The sequence below is a fragment of the Ascaphus truei genome, chromosome 3 (assembly GCF_040206685.1).
Source record: "Ascaphus truei isolate aAscTru1 chromosome 3, aAscTru1.hap1, whole genome shotgun sequence".
Lineage (NCBI taxonomy): Eukaryota > Metazoa > Chordata > Amphibia > Anura > Ascaphidae > Ascaphus > Ascaphus truei.
In genome coordinates, this window is record NC_134485.1 from 163,366,999 (window position 1) to 163,393,198 (window position 26,200).

The 26,200-nt window shown below is 44.7% G+C and overlaps 1 protein-coding gene across 5 annotated transcripts in view; it reads left to right on the top strand.

Annotated features, from left to right (window-relative positions):
• USP9X (ubiquitin specific peptidase 9 X-linked) overlaps positions 1 to 26,200 on the top strand; it is a 187,437-nt gene that overhangs the window by 51,485 nt on the left and 109,752 nt on the right. For all 5 annotated transcript variants that reach the window (XM_075589698.1, XM_075589696.1, XM_075589700.1 and 2 more), the window contains one exon: positions 9,077 to 9,330. In XM_075589698.1, the coding sequence (XP_075445813.1) occupies positions 9,235 to 9,330 (96 nt within the window). In that variant the 5' untranslated portion in view covers positions 9,077 to 9,234. The remainder of the gene's footprint in view (positions 1 to 9,076; positions 9,331 to 26,200) is intronic.

The following is a 26,200-nucleotide window of genomic DNA, read 5'->3' on the forward strand; positions in this document are numbered from 1 at the left end:
AAATGCATTCAATGATTACTTTGTGGGGTGTGCCACTAAATTATTAGCGAAACGCAGCCCAAACCACAAACCTGAATCTCATCCTGGGAGTACCCCTATAGTCCCACCCCCTCCCAACACTGGCCACAATTTTCAATTTGGCCGAGTATCTGAAGAGGAGATTATACAAGCGCTCCTCAAATTAAAACTAAGCAGCCAATGTGGACCTGACTTACTACAATCTAGGTTCCTACGACTTGGTGCCCCAGCCATTGCCAAACCAATTGCGTCCATAGTCAACTCTATCCTGTCTGCAGGCCACATCCCTAAGACCTGGAAAACTGCCAGAGTTGTCCCAATCTTCAAAAGTGGGGACAAAAACACTGTTTCAAACTACAGGCCAATTTCACTTCTCCCAATTCTATCCAAAGTCATGGAAAAATGTGTCCACTCCCAATTAAGCGATTTCTATACCAAGACAAATTTCCCTAGCCAATTCCAATCTGGATTTCGTCCCAAACACTCCACCGTAACTACCCTGCTAAAAGTTTGCAATGAAATCCAGTGTGGAATGGAACGGGGACAACTCACTGGTGCAGTATTCCTAGATTTTGCAAAGGCTTTTGACACAGTTGATCATGCTATCCTGCTTAACAAACTCCAGAGCTCTGGAATAGGGAAGCATGCTTTAAACTGGTTTCAGTCCTACCTATCAGGAAGATCCCAACATGTGTCCATCTCAGGCTCTAACTTCAACCCCCTGGATATCACCTGTGGGGCCCCTACTCTTCTCAGTGTTCATTAATGATCTTCCCACAGCTTGTAAGGAAGCCTCAATACACATGTATGCAGATGACACAATCGTATATGCACACAGCCATAGCCTCTCTGACCTTCAACACATACTTCAGTCTGACTTTTTGAGACTCGAAAACTGGATTTCCCAAAACAAACTGTTTTTAAACACTGACAAGACTAACAATGGTATTTGGGACCAAGACTAAATTTTTAAAGCTTCCAGTGACTGAGCTCCTGATTAGAACCAACGCTAACACCACCCTAACCCCTGTCACTATTTTTAAATACCTGGGCTTATGGTTTGACTCCCATTCGGGATACACATTGATACCCTGAAAACCAAGACCTATGCCAAACTAGGGGTACTTTACAGGAACAAATCCTCCCTATGTCTGCTGGTCAGAAAGCGTATCGCACAGCAGATGCTAATGCCAATTATTGACTATGGAGACATAGTATATGGCTCGGCACCTCAAACCCACCTTAGCAAACTTGACACCCTCTACAATTCAATTTGTCGTTTTGTTCTCCAATGCAACTACAACACACATCACTGCGAAATGCTCAAAGAACTAGATTGGTCATCACTAGAGTCTAGGCGCAAAGTTCACCTTTCCTGTCTTGCCTTTAAATTCTTCATGGGCAAGCTACCCAGCTATCTGAACAAGCTCCTCACCCCTACCACTTGCAGCACTTATCACCTGAGATCAGACTCCAAAAGACTGTTCATGGTCCCAAGGCTCAACAAAGTATCCGGACGTTCCTCCTTCTCTCACCGTGCACCCCAAAACTGGAACAACCTACCAGAGACTCTCACATCCACCACCAGTTTAAGTTCTTTCAAATCTAAGGCTTGGCTCAAGTGGGGCTGAGTTACCCTAGGAAGAAAGGAGTAGAAACCGTGCTGAAGCAGGGACATCTGCTCCAAAGGACTGACAGATCAGCAAAAACACTTTATTGTTGTATGCAGAGACTGTGTTGCATGTTTGCATATGCCAGGGCATGTTTTTTCTTGGGAACCAGCTTAGCTGGCCATGCAGTTAGTGAGGGTGAAAGCTATGATGTAGTTGGCTTTCCCTAAAGGGAATAGGTGTTATTTTTATGTGTTATGATTTAAAGCAGGGGTGAGCAAACTTTTTATGCCGAGCCCCCCTTTTCATCCATGAAATTTCTCGGGGCCCCCCCCTGCCTGATGTAATCAAAATCACATGAAATAAAAAAACCTCTATTAAACGGTATACAATGTAAATACAAATATGTCTAAATACTTACATATTTCAACAGCTCGCGCTTGCAAAATTAGGCTGCGTCCATTGCTGCCGCTGAGAGCGGTGACATCACCAACTCTCCAAGCATGAGCACAGGGTGTCCTGCATAATTTTGCAAGCACGAGCGGGGGGGCGTGGATCGGGGCTATTTTTGTGTGTAGTTGTGTGTGTATTGACTGCGGCTGAGCACGCTTCAAAGTCAATTTTGTTTGCCTTCCGAAGCGCCAAGCTTGGGAGAGCGTACGTGCACAAAGGCATTCATCCACCTCTGTGCTACCTCCCTTCCCTCTCTCTCCCCCCCACCTCTTTATTTTCCCTTCCCCCTCCCTTTTTTCCTTCTCCCATTTGCCTTTTTATTCTCCCTGTTCTTTGGCTTGCTGTCGCCAATATCATCCAAACTCTTACCTACAGTATTATGTATTTTTTTTTCTTCTGTTTTCAATGTTGTGTTTTCACTTTATTTTTAATTATTTCTGTACATGCATAGTATGATTGATATAGTGGCAGCCTACCCTTTCACTTGCAGAGGATCGCAGCGAAGCAGGTTCCCAGCGGAGGAGAGCAGGAACACAGTGCTATTGCAGGGTAGACACCGGAAGGAGGGACGTTTGACATCACAGCGCTCGGGCATGCTCCTCCCCCGTACTTCCGAAGCCCCCACGTGTGCACACAATCACGTGGCCGCCACCTGCACTATCCTGTTAGGCTGCCTGCCCGCCCGCGCACCGCTTCTTCGCCTGCCTGCCCGCGCACCGCTTCTTCGCCTGCCTACCCGCGCACCGCTTCTTCGCCTGCCTGCCCGCGCACCTCTTATTTGCCTGCCTGCCCGCGCACCGCTTCTTCGCCTGCCTGCCCGCGCACCTCTTATTTGCCTGCCTGCCCGCGCACCGCTTCTTCGCCTGCCCGCCCGCGCACCGCTTCTTCGCCTGCCTGCCCGCGCACCGCTTCTTCGCCTGCCTACCCGTGCACCGCTTCTTCGCCTGCCTGCCTACCCGCGCACCGCTTCTTCGCCTGCCTACCCGCGCACCGCTTCTTCGCCTGCCTACCCGCGCACCGCTTCTTCGCCTGCCCTCCCGCGCACAGCTTCTTCGCCTGCCCTCCCGCGCACAGCTTCTTCGCCTGCCCTCCCGCGCATAGCTTCTTCGCCTGCCCTCCCGCGCATAGCTTCTTCGCCTGCCCTCCCGCGCATAGCTTCTTCGCCTGTCGTCCTGCGCACAGCTTCTTCGCCTGTCCTCCCGCGCACCGCTTCTTCGCCTGCCCTCCCGCGCACAGCTTCTTCGCCTGTCCTCCCGCGCACAGCTTCTTCGCCTGTCGTCCCGCGCACAGCTTCTTCGCCTGTCCTCCCGCGCACAGCTTCTTCGCCTGCCCGCGCACAGCTTCTTCGCCTGCCCGCCCGCGCACAGCTTCTTCGCCTGCCCGCCCGCGCACAGCTTCTTCGCCTGCCCGCCCGCGCACAGCTTCTTCGCCTGCCCGCCCGCGCACAGCTTCTTCGCCCTTCCGCGCATAGCGTCTATCGGCCCGCGCCCACCAGGTTTTACCGCACGCCGCCTGCGCCCCCCCTAAATCTTGCACTCCCCCCAGTTTGCGCACCCCTGCATTCAATCATAACACCCCAGACACAGAATCACAAGACGCACAGCACACATACTCAATCACAACACACACTCAATCAAAACCAACAATCACAACCGACACAGACACAATACACACTCGCCACACTCGCCACACTCGCCACACTCGCACACACACACACTCACCACACACACTCACCACACACAATCACCACACACAATCACCACACACAATCACCACACACAATCACCACACACAATCACCACACACAATCACCACACACAATCACCACACACAATCACCACACACAATCACCACACACAATCACCACACACACACACAATCACCACACACACTCATAAGTTATACACTTTCACCTGGGGAGTACTAAGCATGCTCCGGTGGGAATACGGACAGGAAGAGGGGATGTCTGTGTGCAGAGAGAAGCCCCGCCCCCGCAGCAAGCCACAGAGAAGCAGCAGCACGGAGCTGCTTCTTGGCAGCCCATGCACAGCTCTGCCCGCCCCAGGTTTCACTGCATGCAGCCTTCGCCCCCCCTAAAGAATCTTGCGCCCCCAGTTTGCGCACAGCTGATTTAAAGGGACGGTGGGCCTGGTATATGATTTGATCCCTGCAAATAAACCCCCTGCAGTTAAACTTTATATAGTGTTTCCATCCTTAAATTGGGACAAGAGAGACTGCAACGTGGTCTGGGCATCACAATGTATATAAAAAAAAATAGCTTAAATGACGGGCATGTTTACAAAACAAAATAGTTGGTTGAATAGACACTGTCAAAGAGGAACTTAAAGGTGTAAAGTTGCCCTCTTGTGCTGCCAAACTTCCTGCATTGCAAAGGTTAATCTTTGTTGCTAGTCTCGTGTAGTCGCTTTAAATACTTTATTAAACTGTATCCCCTCGGTAATATTTGAACCTGGTTTTATCAGAAATCACTAGCTGTGCTTGCGTGTACAATGGTGAAGTTGGTTGTTCAGCAGACAACTTGGCACTCTTTTTAGTATGGTCTAATTAGGTCATATTCCTTCTACAAACATGTAATGAATATTGCAAGGAAAATAGGTGGTGCAATTGCGCAATAGCATTTGAGGTGGAAAGCTTGAACGTCATGCTTTTTATAATCAAATTACTTTATTTTCAAAGTTTTCATGTTGACGTGGAGCACAGGAACTTTTGTTATTGGCAACAGGAAGAATGAGTTTAAGTGATCTTAATTGTCTATGTACTTAGAATTTGACTACAGCAGGGCCCCGCTTCGCGGCACTCCGCCTATATGGCGGCACCGAGAAGGGGGGCTGCCATGTTGAATCCTAAATCTCACATGTGCAGAACGGGCGGTTGCGTGCGCAGACCAGGTTGCGCATGCGCAGAACGGCGAAAATGGCGGTTTGCGCAAGCGCTGAACTGAAAATCACCGGATCTGCTTTCTGCCGATTTTCGCTATACGGCGGGCCCCTGGAACGGAACCCACCGTATACCCGGGGCCCTCCTGTATTTACATGTAAATAAAGTTAGATATAGGGGAGTCATGATACGAACATGCTACTGAAAAATACAAGAAATAAACTACGCACCAAATTGTTTTGATAAATTGTTAACTAGAGTAAAAGTCTATACAATTTGCAAATTACAATTGAAGTGTTAACAATATTAAAGTGCACCCACATTGAGTAATATACAAATCAGTGATTATAAGGTAATATAAATTAACATTTATACAACAATGTGAGAGAGTCTGCTGCTGATCAATGGAGATGGCTCAATATCATGGATGACATGTAGAAGAAAAAAAAAAGAGAGCGCACAACTCTCAGCGTTAAATGAAAATTATATTGTGAAAATATATAAGGGTGGTAATATATGCACGTACAGAAATTCCATTAATGAAGACAGGGCATGTGTGGGGTACATGTTACAAGTGCAGCATACAACTGGTCACGGAACAGCAAACCGCCAGCGTCGTCGTCCGGATCCTAACCAGTAGAGATGTCCTGTTAATCTTTCAGTCAGGTCTCAGGATTCACTCCCACGGTTGTGTGTTCCATGGATGCAGTAACGACTTCCCCGGCAGGGATTTCACACAGTCGGGTTGATAACTTTAGAACAGTAAAAAGTCTCACACTAGATGGCTCTGGGGCTGCAATACCCACAATGCGAGCCTTCCTCTCACTGAGCACTCGAGCAGAGCGGATGACGTCACAGGGACCGTGCCGTTTGAATGCGACCCGTAAATGCTCGTGAAATAGGGCTTGACCTCAGGCTCCGTTACAAGTTAATAGCGATAGTGGGACAGAATAAAGCAGTGGTTGCTAAAATAGTAAACGACTCCTACGCGTTTGGTAGAACTTGTCTACTTCATCAGGATCCCTTTATTTTACATTTTACGCTATGAGTTGTGCTCTTTCTTTTTTTTTTTTTTTCTACATGCTATTGAAAAGCTTAACTTTTAAGATGAAATAATACTTTTATTTCTATTTTCCCCCAAAACGCATTGCAGATATCTGTAAAAAGATGCCCCCTGGATTTGTGTATTTAAAAAAAAAATACTTTTTAAAGGGGCACTGTAGTTTTTGTTAAACAACAACTTGCTGCATGGAGACTTAGGCTGAGCTTATAGTGATGGCAACGCGACCGGTGACGTCGCCGCTAGCGAAAGTTGTAATTCGCTTTCCGCCGATGTTGCGGGCGACCAGGTATTTGATTGGTTCAGAGGCTGTCACATGTGGCGACAGCCTCTGAGAAATCAAATTTGACCGGCTTAAAAAAATTGTGTCGCTCCGTCGCGTTGTGCTTACTAGAAGCGCTTGCGACAGCGACAATGCATTTGTTTTCAAGTAACGTTGCTGGCACTATAAGCGCAGCCGTAGACCTATAAACATGTTACTAGCTGATGTGTGTACTGAAACGGCTTTCGTCTGTACAGTATAATTTGTAGTGCACCTTTTAAAAAAAAAATGTAATTTTCCTAAAACTATTTCCTTTTTTTACTTGGGCCTGTGGGGTTCCTAGTGGTTGTGGCACCACAGACTAAGCCTTCACCCCACCCCCAGGTGTGGAGGGGGTTGCTACTCTAAAGTTTGGTTCCTTAAATGTTTCTCCTCTTGCTTTTGTACTTTTCAGTTCACAAAACAGGCTTCCCATTCTCCATTTCCTGTTTTCTTTAGAGGGGTCAGTTTGCAAACTGTGTAGATGACCACTGTTTGCTATAGTTGGCATACTAAAGCATTAAGAGTAAAAGAATGACTCAATATTGAAAGCATGAATGGGGATGGTTAAACCAATAATACACGTGTTGTTGATGGAAAATTAAGGACCTTTTAAAATCTATTTTTGTTCCTTAATTTTCTTAGAAGTACTCTACAGCTTAACCTAGGTGATTGCAGCATTCTTTCAGTTGATCATGGACCTTAAATTATCCCCTAACATGCAACATGAACTATAGCTTGTATATGATCATTGGGGGAAAAAATATGCTATTTAGAATAATAAAGATGCTGAAAATGGTAGGGAAGATATCTTTGTACAGTATATGACTCTGACGTTGTTGCAACTTCTGCATAACATGCTATGCAGCATCAAGAAATTACCGGCACCTGCATAACATGCTATGCAGCATCAAGAAATTACCGGCACCTGCATAACATGCTATGCAGCATCAAGAAATTACCGGCACCTGCATAACATGCTATGCAGCATCAAGAAATTACCGGCACCTTAAAGTCTTGCCTTCAGCAGTGTACAGGTCCTTGGTCAAAATTATTTTTTTTCCATTTACTTTTTATATGTTGATTACATTAATTGATTAACGTACTTATTTATTTTGGAGACCTGTTGATTCATGCATTTTCTATAAACCATAGTTATTAAAGCAGCAAAACGCCAAGTTTTAACATTGAAGCAGGGAGTCTCTATCCCATTAATTTCAGCTCTGGGGACCCCACGCTTCTAGAGCTACATCACCAAGAAGAATGTATTTCATAGAAGACTTATTTTTTGAAATAGGAAATATTGTTTTTGTTCATAACATCCCAATTATATACACTGGTTTCTGGAGACTTAACTTGTGTGCTACTGTAGTATTTCAACAGGGTTCCTCATGGTAATATTACACCTGTAATGTAGAACCAGGTTATATATATTATGTTTAATTATGCTCCCCATTGTCCCTAAACACACATGGATGACCAATAGAGATAATCTTTCCCAAAGTAGAGGCTTCTCTGTTGGGAATGTTTGAGCAGACAGATTAAGAAAGCCCTTTCAAAGGTGCAATCCCACCAAGTGCCAAAATAAAGCAATGGCTGCGATGTTTTAGTGTTAAATCGGTGTGACTTGCACTTTTTTTTTTTATTAAATTGGCAACATTCTTGAGCTTTTTTTAATTTATTTTTTATTCTGTGAGCTTTAATTCTGTGTACTTAGGAGCTCATCCAGATTAAGCTCAATGGATAGCAAATGCCTCCCATTTTCCAACCAAAAAAGCTGTTTGGTAAGACATTTCCATTTCATTGGTTTAAGAAAGCCACGTGTATTAATTAGGTTGTTTAGTAAATTATTATAATTTTTTTTTTTTTAAATCTTGGCGCCTTGCTCCATTACCACATTCTGGCCCCTCAAGGGATTAATCGAATGAGGGAGGCAATATTTGTTTTGTTTTTGCTCAATAGGAACAGATGGTGTAGTCGCACTGGGCCTTGCTTTATAATCTACGGCAAATCTTCCTTAAACAGGATAAAGGTCACAGTTTTAGTATCCGTATTGAACCTGGAGAATTTGATGTTGGTTGTGATACCTTTTTAGTGGACCAACAGTAGAGTTTTTCATAGAAGAAGAAATCGAAGGATTTGAAAACTGTACGCTGCAAGAAAGCTATGATTTTTTTGAAAACCACACACAAAATGAAAGGATCTAAAGTAAACGGTTTAAAAAGTAATGAATAGATGAAAGTTTGTCCATCTTGTGAGTTCTGTGGTATTCGTTGCAAGAATTACACAAACCCTTTTGAGTGCCCCAAGACTTGGTCACTACGTTATGGGGTCTGGCCGTAGAGGGGCTTAGTGACGAAGTCATGTTCAGGAAAGATTTTTTTTTTTCCAGGTTAGATTGCGTCCTACATTCCTGTGGAGCGCAGGACACGATCTGCAGTGTAGGGAAACGGTTTCCGGATTAGGCATGACTGCACTGTTTGCGACATTGAAGACGGTATATGGTGTTTTGTTTAACAATAATTACAGATTGCACCTTAGTGTCAGTTTTATAGTTGTGTTATTCCACTGATTTTTGAGTTTTCGATTTTTCTCGTGGGATTTATTTTCTCTCCTAAAATGGCGAATTAAATATTTGCTTTAATAACCAATTGCACTGAATGTATTATTTTAGAGCGCTAGATATAAATTGGCTCGACGAATAAACCATTTGTTTTTTTTATTATTTCCCCACAGGTTATGCAATGGTCTCTGCAAAACGCTCTGTGCTTGAGGTGGAGCTTCGTAAGACAGACATATGCCGGCTCGTCATCTTTCTTAAGGGGACTATAATTTCTTCTCTTACGACAGCTACATAAACAGACAAAATTGCAAAGATCTGCCCTGTGTCGAGTATGACGGCCACGACCCGTGGCTCTCCTGTCGGAGGAAATGAAAGCCAGGGCCAGGCTCCCGATGGACAGTCCCAACCTCCCCTCCAACAGAATCAGGTACGCAGTTCACACACGGGTCAAAGTGGCTTAAAGAGCAAAATAGTGCAACGGCGGCTTTGAATGTTGATATTTTTTAACACCTCAATTAATACAGTACTTAAACTTGGCTTGGAATGTGATTACATTTATTACGTTGTTTTCCAAATGTTTTTTTTTTTGTAAACTAAGGTGCGTTACTTCTTTTTTTATGTCTGCTACACCAATCCAGCAAATCTTCACAACACTTTATCCCTATTATAAGATGCCTACAAATGGGACCATGGTCTTATTTTAATTCTCTCTTTTTTTTTTTTTTTTGATGGGTGGGGGTATGATTTTTACCCTCCCATGCAGTAAAATGACCATGGCTGTGTGGCCTTTCCAGAATGTAGTGGGACATGTATGCATACAGACTAAAAGAACGCAAGTGCAACTATCTAGTTATTCATAATTGATAGTGATAATAAAGTGAACTTATATTATATACTGCTGTGTGTATACATTTTTCCCATCTCTATCCCAGAAAAGGAATATAATCTGAGAATCCAAACGAAAAATACAACCACTTCTCTTGGGCTTCTGAGGTGCTGCTCCAAGTAGTCTCACAGTAACTTTTAGAGTGGAGTTAAAGCGAAGCTCCCAGGAAGCATATGCAGGATTAAAACACCACACATTGCAACATGTCTGATACTTGAAATTCTTAGCGATTGGGTATTATTACACCCCCAAGCAAAGTGGATGTGTAAATCTAACTCATCAATGACTTAGAAATCTTCTTGGTGCTCTTTAACGTGTATGCATGTTGTATTGCAAGGGCGCACAACTCTAGTCCTCAAGCCACAACCCCCCCGCCCCCCCTTCCCTACGGATCAGGTTTTCAGGATAAGTCGAAAACTGAGCCTCCTGATTGAGCCACCTGTCTTGAGGCTAGGACTGATTTTGAACCACCTGTGCTGAAGCTGGTATATCCTGGAAACCTGACCTGGTGGCGCAAAGGCTAAAAAGTTCCCCGGCCACTTTTCCCTGCTCCCTGTTGGGTGGTTTACAAAACAGTCTATGGCTCCTTTCAGTTTCTCAAAAATAAATATAAAATATTTGGTTGAGGGTATAGCTTTGGCTTTCACCTTCCTTACTTTCCGATATATTTAAATAGAAATATAAAATTAGTTTAAAAACCCCAAAACAAAACACCCCAAACCTGGTAAGAGATCATATTGGGCCGTTTAAATTGTTTGATTAAATGATCAATTTTGTAAGAAATTGAAAGGGTGTGGACATCAGACTTTTGATTCAGGGCTGAAAGTATTTCCTGGTGAGTGTTTTGCGAATACTACTCTTTCCAAGATGTTGACCTAACTGCAGTGAGCTCCTCATTAGTTTCGAGAGAGATGCGGTCACCTGGAATTAGAATAAATGCTCACTTCTGATCTTGAGTACGTTTTACCCCTACAAAACCCCACAATATGGCTGCCACAGAGGGCAGAACTTGTGAAGGACCTAAAAAAGTTTGATGACCATCGCAGTGCAATCCTAGACAAGCCTATTCAAAATATTTATATTTCGATTAGTAAACTGACATTTTCATAAATTGTCGTGCTGAATTTCTTGTTGCTAAATACCAGCTTTAGGGAAAATATGAAACTTGGTGAATTTCTGTCTTCTTAATTGTATCATTATATACAGAATAAATGATAAATTAAATGACACTACCGTGGGTACATGATTACCACTGTTGTATTAAAAACATGGTATACATCAGGGCTGGAAAAATGCCAGCTACCGGCACCAGCCCAGTGTGTAGGTTCAGGAAAGCGAATTTCTTCGGATACAGAGCTGTTAATCACTGCTTCCTGAATTCTTGCCCCACAATGCCTTTGATATTCAAATTTAAAGGAAGGCAACAACCTGGAATATTGGAACAAGAACAGCTCCTAAGTATTTATTAAATATTACAAAGAAATGTTTAATTGTATGTTCAACAAACATCATTGTTGAGAGTGGGAATCCTTGTATTGTTTGATGTAATAAGGGGATATTTCACTTTTGATGGCATTAACCCGACGGCTACATTGCTGACACATTCACTCTTAAAGCAAAACTATCTTCTAATAATACATCTCTCATCTCAATTTCAAATAGACTGATCCCTATAAACAACTTAAAAGCTCAGTTAAGTAAGTGTATATGGATAATTGCTGTGATTCTCACATTGTCAGGCCCCATAGATTACACTCAGGCAACTCTGCATTAGTGAAATGAATCAACAAAGTGAGTGATATAAGAAAGTGTGTGACAGGCTTGTCCCAGAACATTCACTTGATGACTTCTTAAAAATGCAGTTCCATATAGGGCCGCAATTCAGCGAATGACAGTGATATGGTCATATGCAGTCATTATGTTGCTTTGACACACGTTGGTTAAGAGTGAGTCATGTCCGTATGTGATCTCAGGATGTGGTTGAACATTTAATCGGCCAGGTATGAGGTGCACAAGATAAGAATAATCTGCAAGTTAATCATTCATCAGCCACTTATTTGAGAGAAAAAAAGTGCACTTCGGCACTGGACTTGTATAGTCATTGATTTTGTACGCAGTTGTTAACAGTGAGGCCTTCAACACATGGCTGGGTTGTGTATTTTAGGCTTCTCCAGTGCTTAAAATTAATTTGATAGACATTTGGGATGGTGATTTCAATCTGGCAGTGCAGCATGCAAAAGTGCCTCAAACATGTCAGACAATGTTCTATGTACAAAGTGAATCTATCAAAAAGGCGCACATAAGTGAAAAATGAAGGTGCAGTGTTCAAATGACAAATGTAGCACTCACGGCCATAATAGGATGCCTAATATCCATAGAAAATAGGCCAAAGTGATCGATTTGAACAGCATGCTGGAACTCTCATAAAAGAAACATAAGAAGAAATGCATAACATCGTTTTAAAAATAAAAGCAAAACACAAGATGAAGAGGGACTTCGCTCAAACGTGGTAAATTTAGTGTATATGTATAGGTGTGTGCTACCTGGGAGGTTATCAGAACATAAAGAGAAAATTACACTGGAGTACTTGGAGAGAGAAATCCCTAAGGCTCGGACATGGTGACATGAGCAGCGCTGACGCTCATGCTCTCTTGCTCAAGCAGGAGCTTTTTGTGTGTCCCTGCATGAGCGTCAGCGTGCGCGCTTGTGAGGCGGGGCTAGCGCGCCACGTCATGGCGCCGATGTCACGGACTGCAATTGGCTTTTGGCGGTCACGTGACCGGCCCTGCGCTTCCCACAGCGGGAAAAATTAAATTGTGCTGTCGGCTGCAATTCCACACGCCTCCGCACGCCTGCGGAAGCGCCACCTAAAGCCGTGCTCAATGGGGATGATGTTTCCCCGCAGCGCATGTCAGCACGGTATTTTTGACCATGGCCCTAGCCTTAGTGGTGCACTACAACCTCTGCAATGATGTTTAAATTAAAACTTCAAACTTTTTTTGACAAGGTTTTAAAATAAAGGCGAACGTCAAGTACGCCCCACCTGTGAGCATTTGACCTGTATACGGGACAATGGTTAATATTCCGCTCACAAGCAGTTCCACTCTTCCCCTCCGCAGAGGTTCTTCAAATGGAGAATATCTCCTCTATAAGAAAAGGGTTAATACAGGCATACCCCGCTTTAAGGACACTCACTTTAAGTACACTCGCGAGTAAGGACATAGCGCCCAATAGGCAAACGGCAGCTCACGCATGCTGCTGTCAGCACGTCCTGAACAGCAATACCTGCTCCCTACCTGTAACGAAGCTGTGCGCAAGCGGGGAGACTATAGAGCCCATTACAAATGCATTATTTACATCAGTTATGCACGTATAGGATGATTGCAGTACAGTACATGCATCGATAAGTGGGAAAAGGTAGTGCTTCACTTTAAGTACATTTTCGCTTTACATACATGCTCCGGTCGTACGTTAATGCGGGGTATGCCTGTACACAACTTGCAAGCTGCCACACTCTTCAACCTTTGCAAAGTTCCTCAAATTAGTCAACATCTCCCCTAAATCCATCTCAATATACCACCTGTCACGAACAGCACATAAGAGGGCACGTGAGTTAGATATGCAATCAGGGTTCATACAAATGGCCAACTCACCTTTCTCCTCTGCAAAGGTACCTCCAATTAGTTAATATTAACCCCTTACTCAATTGCAATAATATCTATACACAGCCACCACCTGAGAAATGCAAATAAGATGTCAAATTAATATTTGCCAGGGCCCCAGGTCCTGTGTATTTTAAAAAAACTTTGCACTTTAATAACGCACCAAAAACCAGTTGTAGCAAAATGTGTCTGAAAATGTAAATACTCTCTCCAGAGTGTGCAACAGTTCATTCAGAGCTCAAATGATCACTTATTAAATGTTTAAATATATATATATATAACAATACAGTGCTTAGATTACAGAAAAACGGATTACAAAAACATACAATTACAATAAATGCAGAAGTTTCTCAAAATAAAAGGATAAAACATCAAATAGAAATCCCTATATAGTAAATTACCCAAATGTTATAGCTTTTCTCCCGGAGAGGTCACTGGTGCAAGAGATGAGATATCACATATTTGGTCCCAAATACACCTCTGTGGAATCTCATTTTCATAATCTTTTCCCAGACTTGCATACATTCTTTCCTCGTGGAAACAGCATAAACCCAGCCCGTGTCGTAAATCAGCTGTTAGATTGACAGTTTTACGATGATGTTTAAACTAACCCTATTATCTAAACGCACTCTTAACTAATACTGTACTTGGACACACGTTAGTTACATCAACACATTCCGGCGCTCATGGCGGACGCGACAAAACTAAATATGACCATCTTAATCCTAAATTTGAGCGACAATGAATATCTGTCCCTTATTACCTCTTAAACGTAGTTTGTGATGTCAGAACAAGCCCAAACTTCAACCACATTACCCCCTGAAGCACTAGATGAATTAAAATACATCTCATGACATTATCATGACAGTGAAAATATAACAAACATTTTACACACACACACACACACACACACACACACACACACACACACACACACACACACACACACACACACACACACACACACACACACACACACACACACACACACACACACACACACACACACACTACAATCCTTCGTATTACTGTAACTTAGATTACATACGTGTGTATATAACTAAACACAGTAGTATGTGGTAGTCTAGGGTGCTGTTAATATACAGAACAGTGTATACTCTATTTATTCCATGTACTAAGAATTTGTCCAGAGTTATATCATGAGAGATTAACGTTAGTTTTATAGCACATTACCAGGTTGGTGAGGGGGGCTCGGCGGTTGCAGAGGCCCCATGCTTTTCCCCCAAGACATTTAAATTAAATGCTGGGGGACGCATGAGGCCTCTGGAAGTTCTTACCTGCTCTGTCGGCTCTTCAGCAACGCAACGTCATATGACGCCGCCAAAACACCGGCGCAGGTAATGCCAGGGGATCACGGGTGCAACATCCCTTACCTTGTCTTCGGCTATGCGTCGCCATGGCAAGGCGGTGTGCGCAGCGGGGAAAGTTTATGCTCCCCTTGGTTAGTACCATATAGCAGGAGTACGCAAACTGGGGGCGCAGGATTTTCTAGGGGGGGAAGTGCGGCAGTTGCAAGGCAATTAAATGCCGGGGGAGGCATGAGGCCTCTGCAAGTTCTAACCTGCTCTCAGCAGGTTAGACGGCAATGCGATGTCATATGACGCTGCTGAAGCCTGGGAGCAAGTAAGGAGGGGGGCGCTAACAGGGGGGTGCAAACTGAAAAGTTTGCGCACCCCTGCCATATGTATCAAAATCTTCAGGATGGCAAGTTTTCAAAAATAATTAAAAATGTGTATAACACTTGTATCTTGCTGTGATACATGAATCAATTCAAAGGATTACTGATGTGTATTGCCCACTTTCAGTTGCTTATATAAAGTTGTTGTCACATGAGGTGTTCTTCCTCATTTAGACATGGGTTCCAGAGTGAGTCATGGAGTGTGACCTCCTATGCACAGTGGCTATGTTAATGGTCTGTATGCCACCAATGATTATCTACCTCAATTTCTTGTGTTTACTAAAGAGAGGGGAGATTCCCATACAGCATTACCTAGAGGCACTATCTTTGTTTATAGCCCAATGTGCTTAGGGGTTTCAGTTAGGCAGAAACACAGAGTGGGTTAAATGCAGAGACAGAGCCCTGAATCCCTGAAACTATCCTGATCAGTTTTGGCTATTAGTTAAAATGCCTTGTGCTGCAGAAATCATAATAGTTTGTGGCACGTATCCGTCTGCCACCCGCGGCGTCGTTTGACGTGCATTGCCATGGCGACATGGCAAATGACCCCGCTGCATCATTTCACGCTGTGTTGTCATGGCGACGCATCGCTGAAGACAAGTAAGGAGACACTGCAGAAGCTCTCATGTGATCCCCCGGCACTTAATGTAAATGCTGTGGGGAAGAGCGCGGGGCCTCTGCAGCCGCCGTGCCCCCCCAGAAAAATCTTGTGCACCACTGCCCTAGATCCCTAAAGCTATCCAGATCATTACCGTCTATCAGTTATATTAGAGCCTAATGCTGCTAAGGTATGAGTTAGGCCTCGGATATAGTAGGCGCGTGCACAACGGAGCGCATGGCGTCGCGCCCGCCTGTACGAGAAGCGATCCATGGCCTGTAGGATTCCTATAACGTGCGCGATGGGTAGGCGTGACGTCACGTGAGCAGTTCGCCCTCATTGGCTAAACTGCGCAGGTGACCCGGCTGTCGTGTGACAAAATGGAAAAAAAATTGTCTCTCAAAAACTCGGCCCGCCATCGCGTGCGCACTATGGCCTGCCTCTTTTGTTTGCATCGCGGGAAGTATGGATGCGTCTTTTGGAGAGGAGTCAGGAGAGATTAGATTGTACACCACTGGTGATTTAGAAGCGGTCGGCTCTAAAACCCAAAGTTCTTTCGCTGTTCAGCGTGACGACTTAAAAGCAAAACAAGGAGGGTAGGGAATGAACTCACACTCCAAGTCTAGCAGGCACAATGAGTATATTATTGTTTAATAATATATGTATGCAATACATCTTTTGGATTAGAATGTGTACTGTGTAGCCCTGTGATCAATCATAGTAATTGAGTCGCCAACCAGCTAGGTTTAGTGAATGATTTCAGCTGATCGGTGCTTACTTCGATTTCGTGTCCATCTAAACCTACGAGAATCACGATAGGAGAACCCCTGAGGAAGCTGTTTGCATTGTCTAGGCGAAACACTTAGGGTTTGAACCTCTGAGGACACCGTACCAGCCAGCTAAATCCAATTTTGGGACTCCCCACTGGGTGTGCACGCAGATGCGAAAGTCGTCGCACTGGCAACAAGGCGTTGAGCGAGAACACAGCGGGATACATGAGCTGTGGTTCCTGGACTGTCCTGAGTGGTTGGAGTGTACCCTTTATACACTCATTGCGCCTGCTAGACTTGTTTTGCTTTTATATTAAAACGGTGTTATGCTATGTTCTCCATATGTTTCTTTTATGAGGAGAGTTCCAGCATGCAGTGCCATCGATCACTTTTGCCTATTTTCTATTGATATTAGGCATCCTATTATGGCCGTGAGTGCTACATTTGTCATTTGAGCACTGCACCTTCATTCTTCACTTGCTTATTTGCGCCTTTTTGTTAGTTTCACTTTATCAAACGGTTCTAGAGACCATATCCTAGAGGCAGCACTGAGGAGTGTCATCACTGTTTTTATTTTTCACTTTAGTTTTGTTTGCGCTCCCTGTAGTGTTTTAATGTTCTATATACAGTACTTTCATTTACAGTGGGTTAGAGTCGTGTCTAAAATTAGCAGTTCATCTCAAGGGAAATGTATGTTCAGGTTACAATGCAGGTTTTTTTGTTTTTGTTTTTTTTTATCAGTAAGCCGTTTGCGTTTGTGTTCGTGGGATAATATAAGTCTTAGCCAATTAATCAGGCAGTGCCACACAGCAGGTGAAAACAAAACAAACTAATCAATATCAATTTCCTAAGATGAATTCACATTAAAGTCAAACTTGTTTCTTGTAAACAAATTTATTTTTTTTCTGTGGGATCTATGGAGTTAATTATCAGGAACTACTGTACTTTACATAGAAACGCAGATGTTGACTGCAGATAACCACATAGCCCAACCAGTCTGTCCATTTTCCTACCTGTTGAGAAATTGCAGATCGTATTTCATCCCTGGCTTCTTCGATCTGATTTCCCATCCTGTATTATCCTCTACCACCTACTTTGAGAGGTAACCCCTCAAATACCGCCCCTCCCACCCTTTCAGTGACAAAGTACTTACTTGTGTTTCTCCTAAGCCTCCCTCCGGTCCGCTTCAGAACATGTGAATAACACCAAATCCTTTAATCATATAAATAATGTATAGAATACGTAGAAAAATATCTCTACAGCAGGGGTGCACAAACTTTTTGCCCTGCGCCCCCCTGCCTGCTCTTCCCCCCCCCCCCCCTTTGCCTCAAGTGTCAAATGACGCCGTGGGTTGTGACCTCACGTCACCCCATGGCGTCATTTGACTCCGCATTGCCATGGTGACGCATCACCTGAAGCCGTCTGAGTGGAGGTAAGGGAATTTATAGAGGCCTCGGGCTGTCCCCCGGCATTTAATTGCTTTTGGGAAGAGCACGGGGCCTATGTAATCGCCGAGCCCCTCTCAGAAAACCTTGCGCACCCCTGCTCTACAGTATATATACACAAGAGAATAAACACTCTACCCGTGGTGGCCAACTCCAGTCGTCAACGGCACCAACAGGTCAGGTTTTAAGGATCTCTGCTTCAACACAGGTTCACACACTGATTTTAGACATCTGTGCTGAAACTGGGATTTCCTTCAAACTTGGCCTATCGTGAGGACTGGTGTTGACCACACCTGGTCTATACAAAGAGCTACAATTTTTGTTTTTAAACAACTGAGCGTATCCAGACTTCTAAAGGAAATATAAACAACTCTACAACACCCAATGTGTGAACAGTTCTAGAAATGAATAACTATTACAATTTTATATATCAAGTATATCAACCCTAAAAGGTTATTCACAGTGCAGGAAAATAAATGTAAACGATTTTCAGTTCTCAAGGAGATCAGATTCAATCTTCCTTTAGTGAATGTTCCTTTTATGAATGATCTGTGCTGCTCTTTTGTTTTTTGGGCACGGGGAGAGGGCCCGTGATCGGAGCCGGGTGAGTTTGCTGAGCTGCTGCTGGGCGTTGTAAACATCTCCGCTGCTGTTGCTCCTTGCATCCTTTTTTTTGGACATTGTTTCTAAGACGCATCCCAATTTCAGACGTGAAAATGGGGACAAAAGTATTTATGAAGTACGCGTGCACATTTGCATTGACTCAATCTTCAGTTACAAAATGTGTTATTTATTATATTATCAATCTATACTATAATTCTAAGTTGGATTCCGTCTGTTTGTTTGTATGTCAGAAGCATCGAAATCTCAGAAACGGCAACACGTAGCACAACGAAACTTTCAGTGGACATTCTGCTGCGGATTTGTAGGTCAACGCAACTATTTAGAGCTTCAAATGTCACTCGCCTCCCAAATTATGGACATTCTAAGTTTCACTCGACTGTCCAGCAAATCTCTTGGAGCAGTTAAATATATGCTAGTTAAATATATATTAAAAAAAGAATGTCAGTTAAAAGGTAAAGAATAATTAATCTTTATTAAGCATAATAATAATAATCTAACATATCTAAATTAAAAAAATAAGTTACATTTCGTAGGTATGTATTTAAATACATACACACACACACTGATGTATCTTCTTACTATATATTTCTGAAAGCGTCATATGTTTCCGTGTCTGTATGTGTCTCCCTGTGTCCCTCCCTGTGTCCCTAGCGGCAACCCCATTGGACCTTGGGCCAGGCCAATGAGATTGCTCCCTTGGCCCGCCCCCGCACACCTCTGTGTGACGGGCCAAAGGAGAGACGGAGAGAGACACACACACACCACCCCCCCCCCCCCACGCTCTCTGCGGCTCTCCCCTCACATAGGCCGCTCCCCCAGCTGACCATCCCCGAGAACGCTCCCCACGGCTCTCACCACCCATAGGCCACTCCCTCACCCGGCGCTCTACCTCACCCCCCACCCGCTCACCCCCCCGCTCTCCCCCCCCCGCCCGCTCACCCCCCCGTTCTCCCCCCCCGTTCTCCCCACTGCTCACCCCCCGCCCCTCTTATCCCCCCCCCCCCCCCACCCACACACACAGAGCACGCTCTCTGCGGCTCTCCCCTCACAGGCCGCTCCTCCGGCTGTTTCCGCCTCTCCCGTGCAAGGCACACCACCACCTCACCGGAGCTTCTCAGCCGCTCCGCTGAGGAGCCCGAGGTGGAGGAGGAGGGCGGCCGTGTGCAAGGTGAGGAAACGCAGGGGAATGGGTTATTAAACGCGTCCCTGACTCCCCCTGCCCTTTGCCCCCTCCCTGCCCCCCCTACCCTCCCTGCCCCCCCTGCCCCCCCCTACCCTCCCTGCCCCCCCCACCCACCTTGCCCCCTGCCCCCCTGCCCTTTGCCCCCTGCCCGCCCTTTGCCCCCTGCCCTCCCTCCCCCTGCCCTTTGCCCCCTGCCCTCCCTCCCCCTGGCCTTTGCCCCCTGCCCTCCCTCCCCCTGGCCTTTGCCCCCTGCCCTCCCTCCCCCTGCCCTTTGTCCCCTGCCACTCTCCACCTGCCCCTCCTCCCCCTGCCCCCCCAGCCCTTTGCCCCCTGCCCCCCCAGCCCTTTGCCCCTGCCCCCCCTGCCCTTTGCCCCCTGCCCTCCCTGCCCTTTGCCCCCTGCCCTCCCTCTCTTTGCCCTTTGCCCCCTGCCCTCCCTCCCTTTGCCCCCTGCCCTTTGCCCCCTGCCCTCCCTCCCCCTGTCCTTTGCCCCCTGCCCTCCCTCCCCCTGCCCTTTGCCCCCTGCCCTCCCTCCCCCTGCCCTTTGCCCCCTGCCCTCCCTCCCCCTGCCCTTTTCCCCCTGCCATCCCTCCCCCTGCCCTCTTGCCCCCTGCCCTTTGCCCTCCCTCCCCATTGCCCTTTGCCTCCTGCCCTTTGCCCCCTGCCCTCCCTCCCCCTGCCCTTTGTCCCCTGCCACCCTCCACCTGCCCCCCCAGCCCTTTGCCCTCTGCCCTCCTAGCCCTTTGCCCCCTGCCCCCCCAGCCCTTTGCCCCTCCCTGCCCCAACCTGCCCCTCCCTGCAACCCCCCCCCTGCACTCCCTGCCCCCCCTCCCCTCCTTGCCCTTTGCCCCCCCCCGCCCCTCCGTGCCCTTTGCCCCCCCGCCCCTCCCTGCCCTTTGCCCCCCTGCCCTTTGCCCCCCTGCCCTTTGCCCTCCCCACCCTTCGACGCCCCTTGGACCCCCCCGCCCTTCGACGCCCCTCCCCCCCCGCCCTTCCACTCCCCTCCCCCCCCGCCCTTCCACTCCATGCCCCCTGCCCTTCCATGCCCGGGCAACGCCGGGTATATCAGCTAGTTCTTTATAACTGCAAAAAAAATGCTCATATAAATCATAATTATACATTCAATAAACATAACCTTATACAAAATATGCTTGATATAAAAAATATATTTAAAAATATCAAGCATAAAAAACCTAATTTGTATCAAGATATCGGGAAAGTAAAAGCATCATACTTAAATACAGTTACGTACACTATATCAAATTATATAATGGTAAACAATGGTGATGTATGTATATACATACACACACAGACACACACTATTTCTACATGACTCAAATCTGTCATATACATAACTGTGGTTCAAGTGCAGTTATAACCAGGAGGCGCTAAAACAAGGAAGGTGTTAAACAAGGTGGTTTATGGAAGTACAGTAAGTTGTTAGCACTTAATACTCCATAGTTGCAACAATGAGGAGGGTTGCGAATGCCAGTCAATGCACATCTTGTGCACTCAGAGCAGCTTTTTCAGGGAGCATACCACTGCGAAGTTTGAGCAGGTGGTGTCTTTGGAGTCTCGGATTGTTTATCAGAAGGGGCAACTTGCAAGATTGGTGGACACTGACAATCTTGAAAGGAATTTACTGCTTACTGAGCAGGCCCAGGCTGGGGCTACTGGTGCAGATGGTAGAGCTGTGAGTGAGGATCAGGAGGAGGTCGGAAGCTGAGTAACAGAGCGAGAAACTGGTGGAAGAGTCAGGCCAGTCCTAAATTGACCGATCCCAATAGATTTGCCAGATTGAGTAACGATATTGGAGGTGTCAGGGCAAGAATGATCAAAGCTGCAGGATACTGATGTCTCTAGCAGCCAGGGGAATAGTTCCTGCAGCACAGGGGGGACTCTGGATACTCGGAGAAAAAGACTGGCTGTTGTGGTAAGGGACTCCATTATTAGGAGTGTAGAGAGGGCAATCTGTTAACGTCATGGGTGCTCAGATTTGCCGCAGTCTTGGTACACGTTGGCGCCAATGACAAAGTTAAAGAAAAATTATTTCGGAGAGATCAAGCAAATAGAAGAGGTGGCGTATGTTTATATGTTAAACTGGATCTAACTGTACATAATACTGCGCTCCTCCCTATAGAAGTTTGCTGCATGTAAAAGATAGGCTTTGCATATAGAAAAACAAAAAGAACGATTCCTGTGCTCCTACCAATTAGGCTAAAATAAAATAATAATCTCATGAAAAAGGTTATTTTGTTAAACCCTTTGGCCAAAGCATTTGTAAGCCTGCATGCCACGTCAAGGCATACCATATGCAGGTCCCTACACTATACTGTATATATGTAATAGTTGTCCCATGGACTGGTGAAAAAAGTGTAAAAGCCCTGAAGGGGTTAAATAACGCATGAGCTTATGCGAGTAGTGCAATTAAAATCTGGCTAAAGCCAGTATCATACTTACCTTTACTATAGAGGTAAACTGGGTGCACAAATTCCCTGTGTTCCCGTATCTCTGAAACGTCATAGGGGGGTAGGTTTATTGGCTCATCTGCTTTAGATAGCAGTTACGGAGCCCCTACCAATTTTCCAATTAGTGCAGGTATAATACATCCCAGTGTCAGTCTGGACATCACCCTCCATTGGAGATTGAGGAAGACAAAATATTTAGGAAATTGAGAAGGCAGCAAAACTAGGCCCTGTTTTTAAAATTGGTGATTTTAATTTTGTGGGTATAGACTGGGGCAATAAGATAAGCATTACAACGAAAGGAAACATGTTTTTGGGTTGCTGAAAGATCATTATATGAACCAAATTGAGGAACCAACCAGAGAGGAGCATTACTGGATTTGGTAATATCAAACAATGTAAAGGTAATAAATATTACTATATTTAAGTCAGGGAACATTTGGAAGCAGTGATCATAAGATAATCAATAAATTCTCAAAAGCCATATTATACAGGTTCAACAAAGACTTTACATTGTAGTAAGGCAGATTTGAATAAACTAAGGAATAATTTACATGGTATAAATTGGGATGACATTGTGACGGTAGGGCTAACTGGCATCACAAAACTGGGATGAAGCCCAGCTAGCTACCCCTAAATCTATGTAACTTGGCCACCTTTGTAGGGCTTATTTTGGCCAAATGTACTTTAAATATCTGGGGAAGAATAGGGAATGTGTAAATGTATTTCCATATCTGTAAGAATGTATTTCAAAGTCTGTATTTGTTATTCCCTGTAAATGCAATCCCACAGTTTAGTGAATCAACATTGTTCTGTGATGTGATTTGGGAGTCAGCCCTGTAAAGTGTTAATTGGATTATGTGTACATTTGTAGAGAGGGGACTCAGGGATGGGTTCTTAGCACGTACTCTGGCTGTTGTGGCACCAACCGAATCCATGCTCTGATTGTCCAGCAGTCCCCTCCCATGTAAAGGATAGCCACAGAGGGCTATATGAGGGGTGCTGCTGATCAGAGAAGGAGATCTACCTTCAGAGAGCATCTGAGAGCAAGAGAGGCTAACAGAGACTGAGACACACTCTGGGAAGGAGTGTGGAGACTCCCTCAGAGGCGAGACTGAGAGACATTCTGTAAAGGAGTTTGGATCTTTACAGTGACCAGCTGGAGATATCTCAGAGGGGCTGCTGTGTATGATCAGCACTCTGAGTCCCTGGCCGAGAAGCGGACAGGGCAAGCCTTCTTGAAGCAGGCCCCTGCACCCAGCGAGGCTAGAGTCTACTCCCCAGGCCCCCAGTTGGTATTGTATCTTGTTTTGTGCATCTTTCTTTTGTTTGTTGGCGTGCCAGAATAAACCCCATTTTATTCAACAACTTTGTCCGGTCTGGTGCTAGTGATCCAGGTAGTTTCGGTGTAAAAGTACTGATCTCCCGTGACCAGACATTTTTGCAGGGAAAATGTAGAAGATAAATGGGCAGACTTTAGAACGTTGTTGGATAAGTATACTTATCTGTATGTATACAACAAAAGACAGAAAAGCCCAATGCTGCATCCAATTTTACTAAATATATAGTAATTAGTATATAGTTAAATACTTCAATAATATTCTCATGAATAAGGGTAATTTAGTTAAACCCTTTTGGCCAAAGCATTGTCAAGGCATAACCAAATTTGCAGGTCCTAACACTAAACTGTTGAAACTTCTCTTTTACCTCTGTTGGAGGGAGAATATCTGTATGTATCTATGTATGTATATATCTATATCTCGACAAACCCCCTCGCCTGGCGAGTTGATTTTGGGAGCTGTCGATGCGGCCTCCTCTCCCCTCAGTGCCTCAATATTGCTGCAGCCAGCTGCCCGAACCTCCACCCAATCACAGCGCCCCGTCGCCAAGAGTCCCGCCCCCACTGATGACGTCGGGACTGTTGGTGACGTGTGTGTGTGTGTGTGTGTGTGTGTGTGTGTGTGTGTGTGTGTGTGTGTGTGTGTGTGTGTGCGCATGCTCAATTGTACATTGGGATAAACAATGTAATGTAGGGAGGCGGGGTGGCGAGTCTTTTTTTTTTGGTCTGGCAAGTAGCATTTTATATAATTTTATATAATTTTGTTGAGATATAGATATATATCTATATCTCAATAAATCATTGGGTAATAAATATAAAAGAAATAAGTCTAAACCAATGTGGCTAACTAAACAGGTAGGGGATGAAATGGAAAAGAGGCAGGCATTTAGATTCTTGAAGTCAGAAGGGACGGAGGCATCATATCAGAATTATAAGGAATGTAACAAAAGTTGCAAAAGGTCGATCAAATTAGCAAAAGTTGAAAAAAAATAAAAGGATATCATTAGAATGTAAGATCAAGCCTAAAGTTAAAAATACCTGAACAAAAAGACTAGAAAAGAGATTATAGGACCCTTTCAGTGTGAGATGGGCAAGCAAATAAGTGGAGATCAGGAAAAGGCAGCGGAGGTATTACATTCTTTGCCTCTGTATTTACCAAGTGGGAGTCAATTGCAAAAATATTGCAACAGGAGGAAGATTAACAGAAGCAACCAATTAAAGAACAATTGATTAACTGAGGAAGAAGTGCACTGACCGCTTGATAAAATTTACGTAAATAAAGCACATTGCCCCGATGGCCTTTATCTAAGACCTCGTCCTGGCTGATTACTGGAGCGTGCGCGATCACAACAATTAAAGTAAATTGTTGTGTTCAAGCTGTGAGCGCAGGGCCCTCAGCTGCTTGGAGAGACAAATCAATTTGATTTGGCTGGCGCGTCACGTGAGCGGTTCACCCAATGAGGGGGAACCAGCTCAATGACATACAGTAGCTGACCCCTCCCCCCCCCCCGAGCACGCAACTAGCTGGCCAGGAATTGCCTGACGTCATGTAGCTCGAGCGCCCTCCCACCCTGGATGAGGCTTTCGAATTCTTAAGGCGCTAAATTCAGTAATAGACGATTATTTAATATTCAAGGACTCCACAGATTCAGTACCACAATATTTGGTGTAAAGCAGACGTGGTGCCTATATCTAAAAAGGGAGCTAGATCACAACCAGGGAACTACAGACCTGTAAGCCTGACATCAATAGTGGGGAAGCTACTTAATGGTTTTGTATGGGGTAATCGGGAATACCCAATGGATAACAAAATTATTAGTAATAGTCAACATGGATTTAGGAAGGATAGGTCATGCAAAACTAGCCTTATTAGTTTCTTTGAGGTAAGTAGGAATTTTAGACCAGGGTAATGCAGTTGATGTGGTTTACTTGGATTTTGCAAAGGGGTTTGATACTGTGCTACACAATAGTTTAGTGTACAAAATAAAGGAAATTGGTCTTAAACAAATTTGCACCTGGATTGAAAACAGTGTTGTATTAAATGGAACCATTTCAGGTTGGGCTAAAGTTGTGAGTTGGGTACCTCAGGGATTGGTACTGGAACCCCTGCAATTTAACTTATTTATTAATGATTTTGTGGTTGGTATAGGAGGCAGTCTCCATCTTTGCTGATGTAATTTCTCTTCAGAAGTACTTTGATAACCGGAAGCTTGGACAGGTAAATGGCTGATGAGGTTTAATGTAGATAAATGTACGGTTATGTACTTGTGAAGCAGAAATAAACAGTTTTCTTACAAATTAAATGGGGCAAAATTTGACGAATCCTTGATGGGGAAGGATTTAGTAGTTCTTGTAGACAGCAGGCTTAGCAATAGTGCCAATGTCAGGCTGTAGCTGCAAAAGCAAGTGTGATCTTATCTTGCATTAAACGGGTTATGGATGGAAGGGATGAAAGCATAATTATCCCACTGTATAAACATTTAGTAAGACACCTTGAATATGAAGTACAGTTTTAGGCACCAGTTCATAAATAAATTATGGAACTAGAAAAAGTGCTGGAAGAGCCACCAAATTAATACAGGTGAAGGAAAATCTGATTTGTAACTAAATTAGATTTATTTACATGA